Below are 18,910 nucleotides of genomic sequence, written 5' to 3'. Positions count from 1 at the left end.
CTGTTGAGTTCTTTTTAGTTCCTGATTTTCTTCCTCTCAGTCTGACATCCTACCATCTTTGTGCCAATCTATAGATCAGGGTAATCATAACATCAAATTTGCTATCCAAGTCATTGATAAATGATAGCTGTTTTATTGGTTACCTTCTTAGATACCTTTCACGAACTCCTGTGTTCTGCGGGGCATAAACTGCCTCCTCAAAACAAGCAAATTCAGAAACACTTGATGGCTGACCTGCATTGGGGACTTGTCCTGAAAGCCTGGCCAGCCTTTGGGGTGCTCTGGAATAGGGCATCAGGGTCACCTCTGTCCATTTATGAAGCACTGGGGTAGGACATCAGTAGAATCATTACATTTTAATGGAACGGCTGAGTCAAATTCTTTCTAGTGGCATCTGAGAGCAGTCTTTAACGGGAAGCTATGGAGAAATAGAGGTAGGGAACAGGTCAAGCCTGGATGGTTGTCCCTAGGGAGACAAGGGCGTCCAGGTACTGGGAGTTTGATGGGGGCTGTGCAAAGAGGATTAGAGAGAACAAAAGGATAAATAGACACTGAAAAAGAAAGTGAGAGGGGCCACCTATGGCAAAATCTGATACCTGCGGAATTTTTCCTAGCCCTGGCCCTGCACATATGAGAAACACGCCCAAATACTACATGTTGAAGCTCTTATTTCCTTTCTATTCTATTCCTTTCTACTCTTTACCTAACTGTTATTGATTTAGTCTGTTACCACAGATAATCTAGGTTTGACTATAACTGATTTTTTGGCTTTCTGTAGAAAATTATATACTTTAACCATTCAAGGAAATGAAGTTCCAAATGAATAGTTTTTTAATTATTTTTTTCAGCCAGATACAGGAATTTTGTTTAGTAAGGTTATGAAAGGGGAAAAACCCATTTAAATCTTATCAATATCCCTCCCTAGTATAGTTTCTAATTTTTGATGCTAAAATAGTATTTATTCAGGGTCTTCATGCAGTCTGAATTTTTATAATACTTTTCTAGAATACAAAGAAGCATAACTATAGTCACATACAGTTTTCAAAATCATTCACCTGCTCATCACCTTATTTCAAATGTTCAGATTTGTTTAAAGAAAGGCAATAAGTAGAAAGTCATAGCTAAGTCATTGATCCTAACCTTAGGACCTTGTGGGTGAAAGGGAGGGATTGTTACAAGTTGATGGGTGTGGAGAATCAACCAGGATTGGTGTTTATTTTTATACTGTAAAGCACTGAACTTGAATTCAATAATAGAATTTAAAAAAAAACACATCTGATGTTCCTTGTAACTACCTTTCATAAAAAAACTTGTTAAAATCATATCAATGTAAAAAAGTACAGTAGCAATATCCCCCTTTTCATGAACAGACCAAGTGCTTCATCTTAGAGACAGAATCTCTCCCTATCTCCCTACAAAAATATCTTCCTGCCCCATGCTGGTCCTTAGACCGATGGTCTCATCCCTTGTTGTTCAGTCCTTTCAGGCATACCCAACTCTTCGTGACCCCATTTGGAGTTTTCTTGGCAAAGATACTGGAGTGTTTTGCTGCTTCCTTCGCTAGCTCGTTTTATAGGTGAGAAAACTGAGGCAAACTGAGTGTCACAGGTCTACTCCCTACCTGACATATATGACCTGGGCAGAATAGAGAGAGAGTGTGCATCATTACTCCAGGGATGCTGTGGCACTGTGGATTTATTTGCAGTTCCTGCCCATGGCTTTCTACTTACTGAGTTTCTGATTATAACTATGGTTGCAGAAACACAACCAAACGGTTCCACTTGCATTCACAAATCAGCGGAGCATGAGAATAGCTCTGATAGGGATGTTCTCAGATGTCTTTTTTTCCCCAGATTACCCTGTAGCCCCACAACATGGCCTCTTCTTGATCAGGAATGACTACCCTTCTTTGGGAACAACCCACTATCTGATCATCTAGCCAAGCACTTGTCTACCAGCCTGGGCCCAGTTTCTAAATACCCAGCAGTGCTTGAATTCAGAGGGTGAGTTCCTATGTCTGTGTCCTCCTATAGTATGCAAGAATCACACAGTGTCCAGATATTTGGCCTAATTTTGCCAGGAAGGAAGAAGTAATTTTCTTACCCTTTGGAAGAACATCACCTCTCACAAGACATTAGGTTCCTTTCTGTGAACTAAAGGAGCTAATTTACTGAATGACTACCAGTGGTGCGGGGGGGGGGGGGGGGGGGGGGGGGGGGTGGGGGGGGAGTCGATGTCTCTCCACAGAGAAGTATTGTTATTTCCTTCTCACTGCTAGGATAGTCTACTTTTCCTCCTCCCTCCGTCACTACCTCCCCTCAGCTATTCAATTTTGATGGCTATCATTTCTCAGTCTTCTTTTGTATTTTTATTTGCAGCCCTTTTGAGCTGATAGTTCAGACTGTAAGACTTTTTAAATTATTGAAATGGAACTGTTATGCAGAAAGTCTTTGTTTGAAGACGACCAAAGACTCCCTTTCATTGGCTTGGCTTCTCTGCCATAGATAGCTCCCTTCATTCTGTTAGCACAGAGTATGACTTCAGCTTCTAAAAAATTATTTAGAGAGTTAAGAAATTAATTTTGTTAAATTGTATTAAGCTTTAATTTCTAAACGAGGTTCAAGATGAAGCATTTGAATTGCTTATGAAAAGGGAAATATTTCTCCTCCCCTTTTTTACATTGATATGATAATAATTTTCAGTGAAGGGTGGTACATGGTACATCAGATATATATGTGTGTGTGTGTGTGTGTGATTTTCTTTATTATTAAATTCAAGTTCAGTGCTTTACACTATAAAAATAAATACCAATTCTGGTTGATTCTCCACATCCGCCAGTTCATAACAATTCGTCCCTCTCTTTCCTTTTCTTCTCTGAAAATACTATTGGGGTTTCATCCAGCTTAAACAAACAATTTATGAAATTCCTCTGGAAAAGCTGAGGGCCAAAGAATACCAGGTTTCATGCTGTTCCCCTTAGGAAGTGATGCGCTAAGTGTGTGATCCCCATAGCTCTTTCACTAAGTGATTTATGCCATTCAATGTATTTAACAAAAGGAACAAAGTCTCTTTACTGAACTTTAGGTATGCTGTGGGAGGTATATTGTAAGCGCTTAACAAATGCTTTTTAATTGATTCATGTATTTGAAGAACTGATTGTCCTCTTAACTGTCTTTCTTCCTCTGTCTGTATTTATGTGTCGGGAGTTTGTTTTTTGAGCTGTGAAGACTTGACTGGATAATGGGAAGAAATATTGATTTGCCAAACTTTTAGATTGTCTACCCTCTTTCTCCCACTTCTGAAAACTTGTGATTGTCCCATTTCTCTCCAGATTAAGCTCCTTCCCTGTTGGCTGAACTGTTCCTTATAGGTATCATTACTATCGTCACATTCCACATCTGGTGAAAATAACTTCAGTAATCCTTCATATATTGTTTCAGATACTATGGGAAAGCCTGTGGGTGGGAGCTTATTCCTTTTCACATTTACGAGGGCTGTAGAACTTAGCACCAGGATGGTTTTTAAAGATCAGCTTGTACAACTCCTTCGTTTTACAAATGAGGAAACTGAGGCACATAAATGAAGTGGCTTGTGTAAGGTTGTTCGGGTACTAGAGCAAAATGAGGCTTCAAACCCAGGTCCCATGACCCCAGATCTACTCTTTTTTTTTCTTAATCATACCATACATTTGTTGACTTTGTATATTCTGGAATCTAACAGTCAGTCAGTAACATTAATTAAGAGCCAGGTGTGTATGAGGTATTGGGGGTGTGAGGGAGGTCCTAGCACCTCCGGTGTGAGGGCTTACTAAGTCCTTCTCAGGGCTGTTCATCCACCTTTGGTGTCCACCTTCACCCAGATTTCACCTGTGGCTCCAAGAAACTGTAGCATGTGCAGCAACCACATCTCAGTAGAATTCTCTCAGCATATGGGCTAAGCCAAGTTGAGGGGAACTGAGGGGCCTCAAACCCATCGGTGAATTAGAGGGATGTCTGCCCCGAGCATGTGAGGACTTCCCCTGGCATAATGGGTCGATGAGAAGTGTTTGTTGCAGTGGCCTTGAGGGTGGCTGAAGCAGGCGCTGTGGAGTGCCTAGAGCTTGGTCAGGCACCAGAGATGCCAAGGTCAGCCACTGCATTCCAAGATATTGTCAGTTGTCCTGACTTTTGTCCTATCCCTGGACTTCGGTGACTCCAGAAGAGGGAGCAAGGCTGATGACTTTGTGCAACTGCGCCTCACTTAAATCCAACTTTTGTGCAAGACAAGACATCACCTTGTGATGTCATTGGTCCTTTTAAGAAATGAAGGGCAGACAACGTTAAGAGCCTACTATGTGCCAGGCATCGTGCTAAGCACTAAGGATCCAAAAAGAGGCCAATACAATACAGTAGGGATACAAAAACAGTCCTTGCCCTCAAGGAGCTCACAATCTACTGGAAAACGTGGGAAATGTTTCTTTGCTTGTATTGTAAATTGATTGGTGAAGATGGTAGCACTGTTTGGAGTAAGAGAAGAAAAATAAATAAAAAATAAAACTTATGAAAACAAGCCCAAAAAGTAATAATCTGGGTTTGAGTCCTTGGATGAGTCCCTTGACCTCTTGGGGCTTCACTTTTCTCATCTATACATGAGGGGGTTGGACCAGATGACCCCTAAGGTCCACTTCCCACTCTGAATTTACAGTTCTGTAACCCAGTTTGGTTCTGCCTAGCATCAAGGTATTACTGAGCCCTATTACCTACCTCAAATGTCTTTGCAATCAAAATGGGCCCTCCAGCAGTCCCCAACATAAGCTTTCTGCTGCCAGAGTTCTCCTTTCCAACCGGGGCCACCCAAATTCGGCTACAGTATTCCCTGATGGTTTTTCTACCATCACAAACTATCAGTGAGCTGATTAGAGTGCCCAGATTGTCTTCCTTTGCTGTGTAGAAACATTGAGTTTTCAGCTACATCCAAGGTCACAGGATCATAGATTTTGAGCTTCAAAGGAATTTGGAGGCCAAAGAGCCCAACCCTCCTTATTTCAAAGATAAGGAAACTTTGAGGCCTCCTATGATTAAATGACTTGACCAAGGTCACACAGAAAATAACTGGCAAGGCCAGGATTCTAAACCCCATCTTCAGACCCCAAACCATTTCTCTTTATTCTCCCGGACTGAACGTGACAACGTAATTTCTTTAACCTACATGTGCTTCTACTCCCATGAGCCTGCTCCCTTGGTCTTCAAAGCATGCCCCACTTTTTTGACTTTCTCCCTCTCTCCCCACCCCCATCTTTTTGGCTTCTGTGACCTATGAAGCAGTTTGGTTTACAGATGCAAACCACCTGTCTCTACCCTGGCTCTAAGTCTGACCTGTGATTCTTGATTTACCCTGAATCAGTACTATGCTCCCTCCTTTGGTATTTCACCCAGGGAATGTCCTTGAGTAATCCTCCCTTTTCGGGTACAGAGCCTAGGAAATTAATTACCTGGGAGGCTTCTGTACTCTGACTTCTTTTTCTTCATTTCTTTCCTCTGCGTAGTATCTCTGGATTTTGAGATATTTCCAGGTGAATTGTCTTTGACCAAGTGATATGTAATGGTTTCTTTGCATTAAATCATTCTGATATGTGTTTTAGTTTCTACCAATATTTCCATTTTGTTTTTCCCTCTTTTTATCACTCCTCCTTCCATCCATCCTTGGTTTCTACTAATCAGTTTATTAAGTGGCAGTACAAAGACAGAAATCAGACAGTGCTCGTACTCTAGGACCTTTCATTCTATTTGGAGAAACATCTAGGTAAATACAACATACACACACAGTCAATATAAGGTAATGAGGCTGGGCTGGGCTGGCCCACTGCAGCTTCAGGGTAGATTCGGGGAATGCGTCCTGTGAAATTCTGGTATTACTTGAGCTGTACTTCAAAGGGAATCAGAGATTCCAACAGGCACAGGGGAGGAGAAAGCATGAAGGGAAGTATAAGGGTATATAAATGTATAAGAAGTATAAGGGGACAGTTTGTGCACATAGGAAGAGATGGGATGTTGTATTTGAGCAACAAGTTGGCCAATTTGTCTGGAATAAAGAGTGAATAACAGGGAGTTAACACGTTATAAGCCTGGAGATGTAAGCCGAAGCCAGATTGTGAAATGTTTTGAGCATCCCCCTTTCATCTTAAAGACAGTATGGAGCTGTTGGAGGTTTTTTTTCAGAGGGCCAGAGACAGAGCTGGGCTTTGATTTAGGAATATCACTCTGGCAGCTATTTGGAGGATGGATCAAAGAGAAGGGAGACTTGGGGCAGGAAGACTAATCATCACTAAGAGGCGATGAGGGCCTCAACGAGGGTATCAAGGGGGGTGACTCTGTGGGGAGGGAAAAGGATTTTGGAAGTAGAAACAATGAGATTTAGCAGCTGATGAGATACATGCAGTGAGGAAGAGGGAAGATTGAGGATGGCTCTGAGGTTGTGAACATGAGTGATAGAAGAATGGCCATGCCCTTAACAGAAATAGTGACATTTGGAAAAGGGGTGAATTTTGGGGAAAAGATAGAAGAATTCTTCTGTGGACATGTTGGGAATGGATGTCCTTGGGATATTTGGTTTGAAAAATACAGTTGGCAGTTAGTAATGCTGGACCGGAATTCAGGAGAGTTCCCTTATATTTTAGGGCTAAATATATGGATCTGAGGGATATCAGCATAAAAATGATCAGTTTGTCCCTGAGAGCTGATGAGATGATTAAGAGAATGTTGAGAGAAAAGAAGAGGGCTCTAAAGGGAGCATTGGGGTATGCCCACTGGTAGAGGGAGGGACATGTGTCATGATGAAAGGAATCCAAGAAGGAGTGGCCAGCCAGGGAGGAAAAGAGCCAAGAGAAAGCAGCTCTCTTCCCTGAAAACCCAGGGAATAGAGACTGTCCAGGAGGAAGTGGTGGCCAGCAGGTAGTGTTACTGGATTTGGCAATTGAGAGACATCAGAGGCTGCCGCTTCTCCATTGCCCTCTTGCCTCTTTACAGATTCTGACAACATTCCTCTGTGCCCCTCTTTCATGTTTGATAAGTTCATGCACTGTGAAACAGTTATAGTATACCTGTAGTAACTTGGGAGTTACCAGAATGATGGAGCATCAGGTGATCAAGACTTGGGAACCTCTCTAAATTTTTCAACGTCGTCTTTTCTGTCTCATACACAAAATTGGGTCTTCTGATAAGTTTGATCACAAATGTTACTGGTGTGCAATTTCTAGCGGTGGGTGAGAAAAGTTTTTTTTTTCAAAAAAAACATTCTTTCATCTCTTTTCTTGGCTACTGGAGAATGCCCTGATTTTATGTTTGTTTTTTAATCAACAAGTATCTGTGAAGCTCTGGAGAAGCTCTGCCATAGAGGATAACTACTCAATTAAGAGATGTCATGATGGTTGAGGAACCTAAAGCATATTGAGAGAGATAGAATGTCCATAATAATCATAATGATGATGATATTTTACTGATTTTGTCCCTAATGAGAATACTGTGGTATAGGAGACAATTGCATTTTATGGATGTGTTCATGAAATAAGCAGAGAATAGCACAAGACACTTTATAGTTGATGCCATGAGAACTCTTCAGAGATGCTTGTCCTTTTCTCACTATTCTTGCCTACCATATTCATGTTCTCTTTTCTTCCCCAAACATATGGGAAGCATGGAGAAAGCCATGGATGGGATGGTGTGGTTGGGTGACTGGACTGAAGACTTAAAAAACTATTGAAGGCTTGGGAAATGGAGGAAATGGGCTTCACACAAGCTTCTGTGAAGAGCTGGCCAAATGTTACCATGGTGGCCATGACCAGTCAAACTGTTGAAGTTGTTCCATCCTCTCCAAAGCTGCTGTTTGGATGTTTTTTGAGAGTAGAAAAGGTTGAGTAACCATTGAGAGAGGCTTATTTGAAAGTAAGTTTCATTTGAAAATAAATTCAAATCTGTTGAGCTTTGGAAACCTGAGCTGTGGTGGGTTATACTGATCAGATGTCCACATTAAGTTTGACATTAATATGGTTAAGTCAGGAGTGGAGGACCACCAGGGTGCTTAAGGAAGGGTAAACCTGTTTATACTTCTAGCCTGGAGAAAGAAGGAAGAGAGGGAGGAAGGAAGGAAAAAGGGAAGAAAGAAGAAAGGAAGGAAGGAAGAAATGAAAGGAAGGAAGATTTTGGAAAATTATTGTGAAGCAATGGCATATTTGATAGATATTACAAAGATGAAATTGACAGGATTTGGCAACAGATTGGGAGACTGGGTGTGGAGAGTGTGTGTGTGTGTGTGTGTGTGTGTGTGTGTGTGTGTGTGTGTGAGAGAGAGAGAGAGAGAGAGAGAGAGAGAGAGAGAGAGAGAGAGAGAAGGAGGGAGAGAGAGGAGAGAAGGAGAGAGAGAAGGAGAGAGAGAAGGAGCCTAGGATGATGCTTAAGTTGTAAGCCTAGGAAGATGGTGGTACCATTGTGAAGTTAGGAAGAGAAGAGGGTTTAGATGGAAATATTATGAGTTTGGTTTTGGACATGTCAAGTTTAAAATCTCTGTGAGATACAGTTTTTGAGAGCTGTCTATAGTACTAAAGGGGTGTGACTTGCCTAGGGTCCCTCAGCTAGGGTATATCAGAAGAAGGGCTTGGCTTGTAAGAACACAGCAGGAAATTTAAATGCCTTATCAAACCACCCAAGTTTCAGTATCATTTTCAGGTCTAAGTTGCAGTGAAGTCCTGGCAGATGCAGACCCAGACCCAGATTGGCTTCAGTTTGGGAGTGGGGGAGGAAACCACGTTCTTCTTTTTTTTACTCTCCATGCACACTTTCAGAACTCTCTGACGGGCACATGTGTAGCAGTCGTCAGCGCTTTGAAAACGAATAGATAACCCATCCCTCCCCTTGGCGGACTGATGCAGCAGTCAGCCCTGAGAAAAGCAAACTGCCTTCATGACTACAGGGAGAGGACAAACTGGACCAGGATGAAAGCTCACTGATTGACTGGAGCCGACTTCTCCTTTTTTTATCTCTGCCAAAGGATCCACATCAGTCCTTGTAACCCAGCCAGCTCCTCTGCCCTCCCCCTATCTGCCCCCCACCCCTGCTTGGTCTGGGTGTTTCCATTTCAGCGTGTTGTGATTCATCTAGCATTAAAAGAAAAACAGAAAGGTGGGAAATGTTGTTCTTTGGACTGCTCAGCACAAAAGGCGTCCTAGGGAACAAAGGCCTCAAACTGAGAATAATTGACGAGCCTTGGAATAATGAGAGGACAGAATGTGTCTAATCAGCAGCGGTACAAACACTCACAAAGGGTTTCCTTTCCTCCTAGCGCTTCCTTTGCTGGGCATCTGGCTGGGATTATCGTCGGACTCATGTACACTCTGGGGCCTCTGAAGAGGATCATGGAAGCATGTGCAGGTACCCAGCAAACATCATTGGCAGGGCAGGACAGGATGCTGAGAGCCTGTTTTAAAGGGGGGCACGAGCAGACCCACGTTTCTCCTTGTGCCGGAGCTTTCCCACCTGCCCAATGGTTTTACAGCTAAAAAGAAATTCTCCACCTCACCCCCCCCCCCCAGCCCAGACCCTGCAGGCACAAAAATAAAAAACAGCTGCTGCTGGTTAATATTCCTTAAGCAGCATGGAAGATGCCAGGTTTCAAGTCTTATGCTTTCAGGTAGAGGGATGAAAATGTAAATTCTCAGCCTTAGAGCTACCTGAGGAACTTCTGAGATGTTCTGGAAAATGGTAGGTACTTGAGGGTCTTTAAAACAGCCCATTTAAAGGGCTGCTCTAAGAATGGGACTGGACTTGGGATTTCATTGGTATGAGGAATTTCCTGTTCAGGTCAGCACCTTTGCTCCAACTTAATCATCTTAAGGAATTACATAAAGATGGAAGGGGAAAACCCAGCATTTATTAAGTGCCTTCTATGTGCCAAGCACTCTGCTATGTGCTTTATAAATGTTATCTTATTTGAGCCTCTTGACAACCCTGGGAGGTAGCTGCTATAATTACCTACATTGTACAGTTGAGGAAACTAGTAAACAGAGGTTAAATGACTTGCTCCTGGTCACCCAGCTAGAAAGTGCCTGAGGTCAGGTTTAAACTGAGATCATCCTGACCCCAGGACCAGTGTGATTCAAAGGCAGAATTCAAGCCGAGGTCTCTCAGATTCAAGATACAAATTGCCCCCTTGCATGTCTGTCCCAAAATGGGATGGAAAGCCAACTCCCTGTTATTTAGGTTTCCTGCAGGACAGAGATTCGCACAGGCTAAGCAAAAAACAAACAAACCTAGAAGTTGTTTTTACCTACAATTATTGTCATTTTTATTTTCAATGAATCCTCCTCCCATTTTGGAAAATATGAACTTTTCTTCTCCCCTTTCCATCTAGAATATATATTAATTGCATTTACAACATTTAAAGAAACTTATGTTAAAAAGTTGGCTTATAGGAAATTTGAAAGGTCTCACATTTCATCTCTGAGAATATTTTACCTTTTCTTGATCCATAAATAACTAGCTTTCACAGGTTTTGTTTATGATTATTTACAAAAAGTATTCATAATGTCAAAACGTTTTCAGACCATCCATTGTGTTTTTTAATGTTGAGTTGATTTCCCTTTGCGTATTTATTTGTTACAGTGTTGAAACAAGCGTATTTGAGGGAAGTCAGGTGAATGTTGTTCAGTGAAAGTGCTGTCCATCTTTGCTTTCTTTGAGAGGAGATGTGGTTATGGAAATCTCTTAACAAGTTTTATTTTCTGAAAGCTCAGTACTTTGACTGCAGAAGAGATCTCGTTCCCAATAGCATATGCTTTGTTTTAATGTGGGTTTTTGTGGCTAAAGCATTTATGTGCAAGGATGATAAATCTAGGTAAGTTTTTTCTTTTCAAATACTCAAGACTTTTAAAAGATTTTTAATGTTTAGGGGTTTTTTGTAAGTTTTCAAATTTTCTCTGTAGTCCAATTTATGTATTCATCCTGGGATTCTAAGTTTAAAAGATGAAAAGAATCACAGAAACCATCTTATCGAACTTCATTTTATAGATTAAGCATCTGAGGCATAGAGAGGTTACACATGTATTAAGTAGCAAAGCTGGGACTCATAAATTACAAAAAAAAAAATTAGGTGTTAGTAATGGAACCAAAAATTCATTTCTCTTCAGTTGATGGGTCTGCAAACACTTTGGAGGAAAGCAGTGGACCAGCTGTCAGAAGATCTAGGTTTGAATCACAGCTCTGCTGTTTAATATGTCTGTGACTATGGATAAGTCACATATCTAGGCCTCAGTTTTCCTGATCTGGCCTTCTCATCTTATTAATAAGGAAACCTGAGATCTGGAAAGATTGATTAAGTGACTTGCCCAAAGTCATGCCAGGAGTGTCACGGGTGGAATATGAACTCACCTCTTTTGCCAAAGCCAGTGGACTTTCCCCTGTACCATTTATTCTTTGTAGAATGGGGGGATTGGAAATGATGATCTTTAAGGGTGTTTCCAGCCCCAAGATATATAGAGCATTTATTAAGCACTCACTGTGTGCTAGGGCACTGTGCATAACTGGGAAAACAAGTATGAGATGAAATAAAAACAGTCCTTACGCTTAAGGAATTTACATTCTAATCCGGGAAGATAACTCAAAAGGGTTGTGTTGGGAAGGTGCCCTTTTGGGGGCAAGGTGGAGCAGTAGTCCAAATGAGTTCAATGAGAGGATGAAATGAGTTGGCAGTTATAAAGCAGTCTTTGTTGTTGTTCAGTCATTTTTCAGACTCCTTGTGACCCCGTTTGGGGTTTTCTTGGCAAAGATACTGGAGTGGTTTGCCATTTCCTTCTCCAGCTCATTTTGCAGATGAGAAAACTGAGGCAAAAAGGAGTTAAGTGACTTGCCCAGAGTCACTTAGCTAGTAAGTACCTGAGGCCAGATTTGAACTCAGGTCTTCCTTACTTTATGCTTAGCATTCTACCCACTGGATAACCTAAATGCCCACTATTCCTCCTCCAACAAGCTAGCAATTTTTTTGGGAGGGGGGAACACATGGAGAAATTTTAAAATGATTATGGCTGCTGAGATGTTATTTTGGTGTCAGCTACAAAAGAAATAGATGATGTGAGAAAAACGAGGACTCTGATCTTGCCCTGCTCATTTCTGTTGATGAAGTTGGCCTCTGGGTGGACTTCCTGGAACAAGTAGTATATGCTTAACTAGAACTGCAATAGCGGAGATGACCCTGCTGCAGATAGAGCCTGTCACCAAAAGGTGATATCTGAACTTTCTCCCTAACGGTCTCGAGTTCCACATCCTTGCCCCCAGTGAAAGTCGAGGTAGAACCAAGCATAGTGACACCAGGTTGTCCTCAGCAGGAGCAATGATTCTCTTCAAGAGGAAGAGCTGGTGACCACAATGGACCTCTTGGAACTACTGGACATTTCTGAAAAGACCATGTGCAGTGTCCTCTCTCAGGATTATAGGTTCTTCTCCGGCAACCTCTTCTCATGCAGTACAGCCTCTTCCTCCAATTGGCGAGTTTCTCCCTGACCTTCCCTTTGAGGAAGCACTCATTCCAGCCTTGCTTATTTCAATCCAGACTAGCCCATGCCTGGACTAATAATCACAACAGCTAACATTCATATAACATTCTAAGGTTTGCAAAGTGCTTTAACTGTTTTTTAAGCATTTATTAAGCACCTAGCACAGTACAAATTTTTTAAAGTACTTATTTAAGCACCTCTAGCATAGTGCAATTTTTTTTTCAGTCAAAGTAGCAAGGTTTTATTTTAACACCAGAATGGCAGACAAGATTCCTAAGTCTTCTGTAGCGCAATTTTTTTTTAAAGCATCTGTTAAGCGCCTCCGGGCTTTACCAGATAGGTGGCGCTGGGCAGCTAGGTGACCCAGTGGGTAGAGTGAGGGTACTTCCTGGGGATGTTGTGAGGATCAAATGAAATAATAATTACAAAATGCTTAGGCATGGTGCCTATGTGGCACACAGTGCGTGCTTTATAGGCGTTAGTATTATTGTTGAGAATGAGAACTGGAATTTTCACCGATGAATATTCTCTCTTCTGTCGGTCTTTCTGTTTTTGTGGACGTCATGAATAGAGTTTGATGTTTAAAAAGAATATGTTTATTCCCTCTTCAGAAACACAGTGAATTTGTACTGTATGTGTATATATGCTGTATATGTAATATATTTTCAAGTAATGCAGTCATGGATCATAGGATAATAAGTCTGGAGATTGGAGGCACCTAAGGAGACCATTGAGTATAACCCATTCGTTTTTGAGTTAAGGAAACTGAGCCCCAGCAGATTAAGAGTTAAATGACATGACCAAGGTCACCTGGTGAGTGTTAAAGGTCGAGATGAACCCACATTCTCCAGCTACACAGTGTTTTTTTTTAAAGCATATATTAAATTGAACAAAGTAGTAAAATACCTCATGCCCCTTTTTATTTTTCTTGTTTCAGGCATATTTTCCTTCAACACCCATTACCCAAGACAACAATATTACTTTAATAATACAGGTAAGTACTTTATGAAAATGGCTTCAACAATATTTTTTAAAATTTATTTTATGTGGGAATTTATCCATGTGGGAATCTTTCTTTACCAAGGAGATCAGTTAGGGTTAAGTGACTTGCCTTCGGTCACTTAGCCAGTAAGTGTGTCAGAGGTTAGACTTGAGCCCAGGTCTTTTTGACTCCAAATCCAGTGTTCTACTCACTACCCCACAATATCTATTATTGCTTATTCCATTTATTAATGTAGCAATTTATTATTTTATTATTCTCAGGGTACTGATTTATTAATGTGTTATTACTAAAACTGGTTATTCCATTTATTATAATTTATTATTATTTGTTGAGAAATAAAATGAAGTTTCCTGCTTTACAGTAGTACTACTAGGAAGTCTCATTGCGGCGTAGAGGTGACCCTGGTTTCTGAAAGGCTCTGCCAGGGAAGCTCAAGTTCTGGCTGATCCTGTTAAGCTGGGGAGGCTGTGAGTACCATCCCCTTATTGATGGACTCTGTGCCCATGGGCTGAGGGTCCCCTTGCCTACGTGCAGAGGAGCTCATCACCAGCTTGGCCATAGGGTATGGCTCTTTTTTGTTTTTTGGCCCCAACAACTCTTGAAGATGCCTAGCAGCTCCCAGCGTTCTAGAGCAGTTCCCAGCACTCTAGAGCGGCTCCCAGCGTTCTAGAGCAGCTCCCCTTGTTGTTGGAGGAGTAGATGTTCAGAGATCTTTGAAGGATTGACGCAAGGAATGGCTACTCCAATTTGCTATTTTTAAATGATGATGATGGTGATGATGATAAAAAGAATATTCTAATGAGGAACTCAGAACTCTTTCAAACACGTGATAAGAATATTCCATTTGTCCCTGAAGGGAAGCTAAAAATAAGGTTATTATTCCTATTTTAAACAAGGAGGTAGACTAGGAACGGGACTTGGTAATAGGAGCGGTGAGTTGGAGTCTTAGGCATGAAAAACTGTATCAGAGAAAGCCACAGGCATGGTGAAGTCCAAGCTGCATCATGGGATATCTCGTTCCTAGCCCAGAGGCCTTTCCATGTAACTCATACTGCTGAGTGTTAGGGACTGTCTTCAATTAAACAAGGCGATGCTAGCACATTTTCTAACTATCGTAACCAAACTGAGAGAGGGCCTCTGAAACGAAGTGATGTTAGATGGATGAACAGAATGTGTTATTTCTTCTCCCTCCTTTCCAGTAAATAGGTGGGGCAGAGCACCTGATTCAAATGCATAGGTCAAGGGCTGTATGTACCACATTCCAGCTACTCCAGGGAGCAGTGGGGTAATGGGAGCATTGCCAGGTGACATGCTAGAGAAGCAGCAGGCTTGGGAAATACTCTGTGTACTTTGCATGCAGGCCAATTTAGAACAGCTATAGAGTTCAAAATATAGAGGTGTGGGCTTATTTTAAAGAGTGTATCCAAAGGATTCACTCTTTAAAATAAGCCTATATTTTGATCTGCAGACCCAAATATGCTGCCTTTTCTTTATTTGATCATAAAGTATTAAAGATCTTTTTTTAATCCATCAGTCAATTATACCTATCAAGGGACCATTGAAGAGACAAAATTAGGAATATGACGCACATCCTCAAGAAATTTATAATTTAATTGGTGACACAGGACCAACACACCACAGAGAAACACAATCCTAGGCAAATAACATGATGCTTTTGCCTAATGGACTGTAGAATAATGGAAATTGATTTACTCTAGGTATAGTTAGTGAGGAATAGGTGATAAAGAAAGCAGTGTGGGTGGGATGTGTATAGCATGTGTGGAAGGAAGCATGGTTTTCCCATGTTTTGAAAATTGAGGATATTTAACCTGAAGAAGAGAAGCCATTATAACTGTCTTCAAGTATTTTTGAAAGGTAGCCACTTGAAAAAAAAAAAAGATGTAATAGGTTGTGTTCCACTTGGCCCCAGGTGGCAGAATGAGAAGCTATGGGTAGAAATGCCAAAGAAGCTTTTAAAAGCTTTTTTTCTTTACAGTTAATAATTTATTTTCTTTCCTCTCCATCCAGGTGTTCCCCCTCCCTCAGGGTGATAGGTTGCTTCTTTGGTAACTAAATACAATTAACTTAACCTGGCAGAATTGAGAAAATAATAATATTCTTTAAATAGTCAAGTCACAAGCTATCCTACTCCCACATAAAAAAATCCATAGTCGAGCATAATAAATTCCTGCACTGGCCATATCTAAAAACACATGTCTCATTCTGTGTCTTGAATCCATCACTATTCTGTCAGGAGGTAGGTAGTGTGATTTATCATTAGTCCTCTGAAATCGTGTTTGATCATTGCCTTGATCAAAGTTCTTAAGTCTTTCAAAGTTGTTTACTTTTACAAGTAGTATACATTTTCTCCTGGGCCTGTTCACTTCACTCTGCCTCAGTTTATACAATGCATCTTCCCAGATTTCTCTGAAGCTGCCTCTTATGTCATTTCCAGTGGCACAGTGGACCATAATTTGTTTAACCATTCTCCAACCAATGACATGATGGAGGGAACGATTATAATTATTAATTGTTCTCTCGTATGATTAACCTAGTCATCATAAGCAAATAAAAATATTTCAGCATATCAAGAAGAACAAAGTGGAGGAGAATGTAAAAGCATGAACAATGAGTGCAGTCCCAAAGTGGAACAGGATGCTTTGCAAGGTGAAGCACTCTCCCCTCTTGAAGCAATGGGTGGATGACCACTCACTGGGCATGTGGTAAAGGGGGTCTCCAGTTCAGATGGTGTAGAGTAGATTACTGTTGAGTCTCCTTCAACTCTGGTGACCCATGAACCGTGGTAATTGTCTAGTTTGCCTATTGAATTTTTTTTATTGTTTTTAAAGCCCTGCTAATAGGGTTGTTTCAGTCTCTATGAAAAGACTAGTGCATGACCACTAGCCACCTTCACACTGATGATGTTAAAGACCATCTATTGGCTGGCTTGCTGCAGCTATTGATAGTGGCTTAGCTTTTTATAAAATATACTAATGCTCGCTATTTATTAAACCAAGAGTATGGGGCATTTTTTGGCAGTGGATGGGACAGAATATTTTATAAAACTGACAATAACAAAAGCTTTTTTTTATTTTAACACTGTTCTGTCAGTGTTAAATCAGACCCAGTGAGTGTGTTCACAGCTTATTTCTGGTTGTGACAGTCAGGGTGACGGTAGGCTTGCTTCCTTGTGTTTTCATTACCTCTGGTAACTAGGCACCATTAACTCAACCTAGCAGAATTAAGAAAAGAATAATTCTTTAAATAGTCAATTCACAAGATATCCCAATTGGTAATTGGAAAAGGGAAAAATGAGATTGGTTCTCAGCATTATAACTTTGAGAAAATAATAATATAGCCTACAAGCTCTATTTGCCAGACAGCAAAAGATGCAAGAGAGAGAGCCATGGGGAGGGGTCGGGAATGGAAAGATAAATCTGGGATTCATCAATGTGAGGGTTATAATCAAGGGCATGGGAATGGATGAGATCATCCAGGATGTAGATGGGGAGAATCATCCTTGAAAATATGTAGCAGCCCTAACCTCCCTTGGCACAGTACACGGATCCTTCACTAACATTATAGTCAAAACGTTCTTGATTTCAAAAATTCAATTTCAAACCCAAACTTTTTCTGTGGCTATGTCCCATATTCAATTCAAGAAACATATTATTAAGTACCTATTATGTGGAAGGAACTGTGTGAGGCACTGGGAGTTACAAAGATAAAAATTGTGTAGACCCTACCTTTAATGTGTTCATCTTCTATTGAGGAGAATGTCACACACAAAAATAAAATACAGCTTGGGGAATGAAGGGGACAAAGGTCTATAGAAATATTTGAAGAATGAGAGAATACTCTTAGTCTGGAGAACTGGGGAAAGTGTCGCTTGGAAGAAGCCTTGAGCTAAGCTTTTGAAGGAAGAGAGATATTCTGAAAGATAAAGATGAGAAGAGCATGTGTATTGCAGGTGGGGGGAGGGGGGGAATGACTGCAGTGAATGTATAGAAGGCAGAGGTGAGATGTTGGATTTGGGGGAGCACCTAATAGTCACATTTGGCTGTAATGTAATATAGGGGAAGGGTAGTCGTATGAAATAAAGTACTGTAGGTATCCTGGATTCAGAAATAGAAGGAGCCTTAGGAATCGTCTAGCCAGATTTTAGAGCACTTAGGACAGTGCCTGGCATGTAGCAGGCCCTTAATCAATATTGGTAAATTGATTGATTGGAGGACCTTTATTGAGTTTATATCTTAAAACTAGAAGTAATAGAGAGCTATGGAAGATTTTATTTTTGTTTTGTTTTGTTTTTAATGAGAGGATTGGCACAGTCAGATCTGGTGCCTAGGGAGATTACTTGGGAAGTAAGGTAAAGAATGGATTGGAGATGGGAGATACTTAGGAGAACAGTTTAGAAGCTAACACTAAGAGTTCAGTCAGGAGGAGATGAAGCTCCCTACAGGTCTGGCAACAGTATGGATGGAGAAAAGGGACGTGACGGAGCTAGATTTGATGGGTTGGCAGCCAGTACATACAGGGGTGGGAGGAAATGAGAAGATGAGAGGATCACAGAATCAGATCTGGAAGGGACCTGGAGGCTACTTGAGTCTAACATCCACCTCTTCCCCCTTCATTTTATAGATAAAGAAACTGAGGCACAGAGACATTAAGAGGCCTAGGGTCACACTAAGACCTTGCTTACACCAAGTCCAGCACTGTGTCTACTTTTCCATGCTGCCTCTAAAAATTCAAGATGATGCCCTTTCAGATCTGGATGACTGGGAGGAAGGTCATGCCCTGAATAGAAATAGGGAAATTTGCAGGAGAGGCCAGTTTTGATGGGAAGGTGATGAGTTCCAATTCAGAAGGGATGGGTTTGAGGTGACACACCCATGCCCAGCAGGCAATTGGAAATTCAGGACTATATTTCAGGAGAAAAATTAGGGCTAATGTAGAGATATGGGCGTGTTTAGCCATTGAGACTGTTCAAGGGGCAGAGGAAGACATGGTAGCCATCTTCAAGTATTTGAAGAGAGAGACTTTGTGAGGAAGAGGAAGAGACTAGAATTGTTTTACTTGGCCCCAGTGGGAAGAGCCAGTAGCAATGGGTGGCACACAGTGATCTGGACATCAGGGAAAACTTCCTGTCAATCAGAGCTGTCCTCAAAGTGGAAATGTCCACCTTGGGAGATGATGGCTTTCCCAACTCTGTCGATCTTTAGGCAGAAGCTGATGCTTGTCAGGTGTATTATGTTGGAGGTGCCTTTCTTGTGGGTTGGACCATAGAGATGGCTGCCAGGGTCTATTCCAGATGTCAGATTCTGCGATTCTGCATCTTGGGAATAGTCATTTGAGAGTTGTGTGAAAAATGGGTTGGGAGGAGGAAAGCA

The 18,910-nt window shown here is 41.3% G+C and overlaps 1 protein-coding gene across 4 annotated transcripts in view; it reads left to right on the top strand.

Moving 5' to 3' along the window:
- Positions 1 to 18,910, top strand: part of RHBDD1 (rhomboid domain containing 1) — a 168,649-nt gene that overhangs the window by 78,000 nt on the left and 71,739 nt on the right. For all 4 annotated transcript variants that reach the window (XM_020975490.2, XM_078147512.1, XM_020975491.2 and 1 more), the window contains 2 exons: positions 9,313 to 9,401; positions 13,455 to 13,511. In XM_020975490.2, the coding sequence (XP_020831149.1) occupies positions 9,313 to 9,401; positions 13,455 to 13,511 (146 nt within the window). The remainder of the gene's footprint in view (positions 1 to 9,312; positions 9,402 to 13,454; positions 13,512 to 18,910) is intronic.

This window comes from Phascolarctos cinereus, unplaced genomic scaffold (genome assembly GCF_003287225.1).
Source record: "Phascolarctos cinereus isolate Bilbo 61053 unplaced genomic scaffold, phaCin_HiC Scaffold_7;HRSCAF=346, whole genome shotgun sequence".
Lineage (NCBI taxonomy): Eukaryota > Metazoa > Chordata > Mammalia > Diprotodontia > Phascolarctidae > Phascolarctos > Phascolarctos cinereus.
Note: the sequence above shows the minus strand (reverse complement) of the source record. Positions and strands in the feature narration are given on the sequence as shown.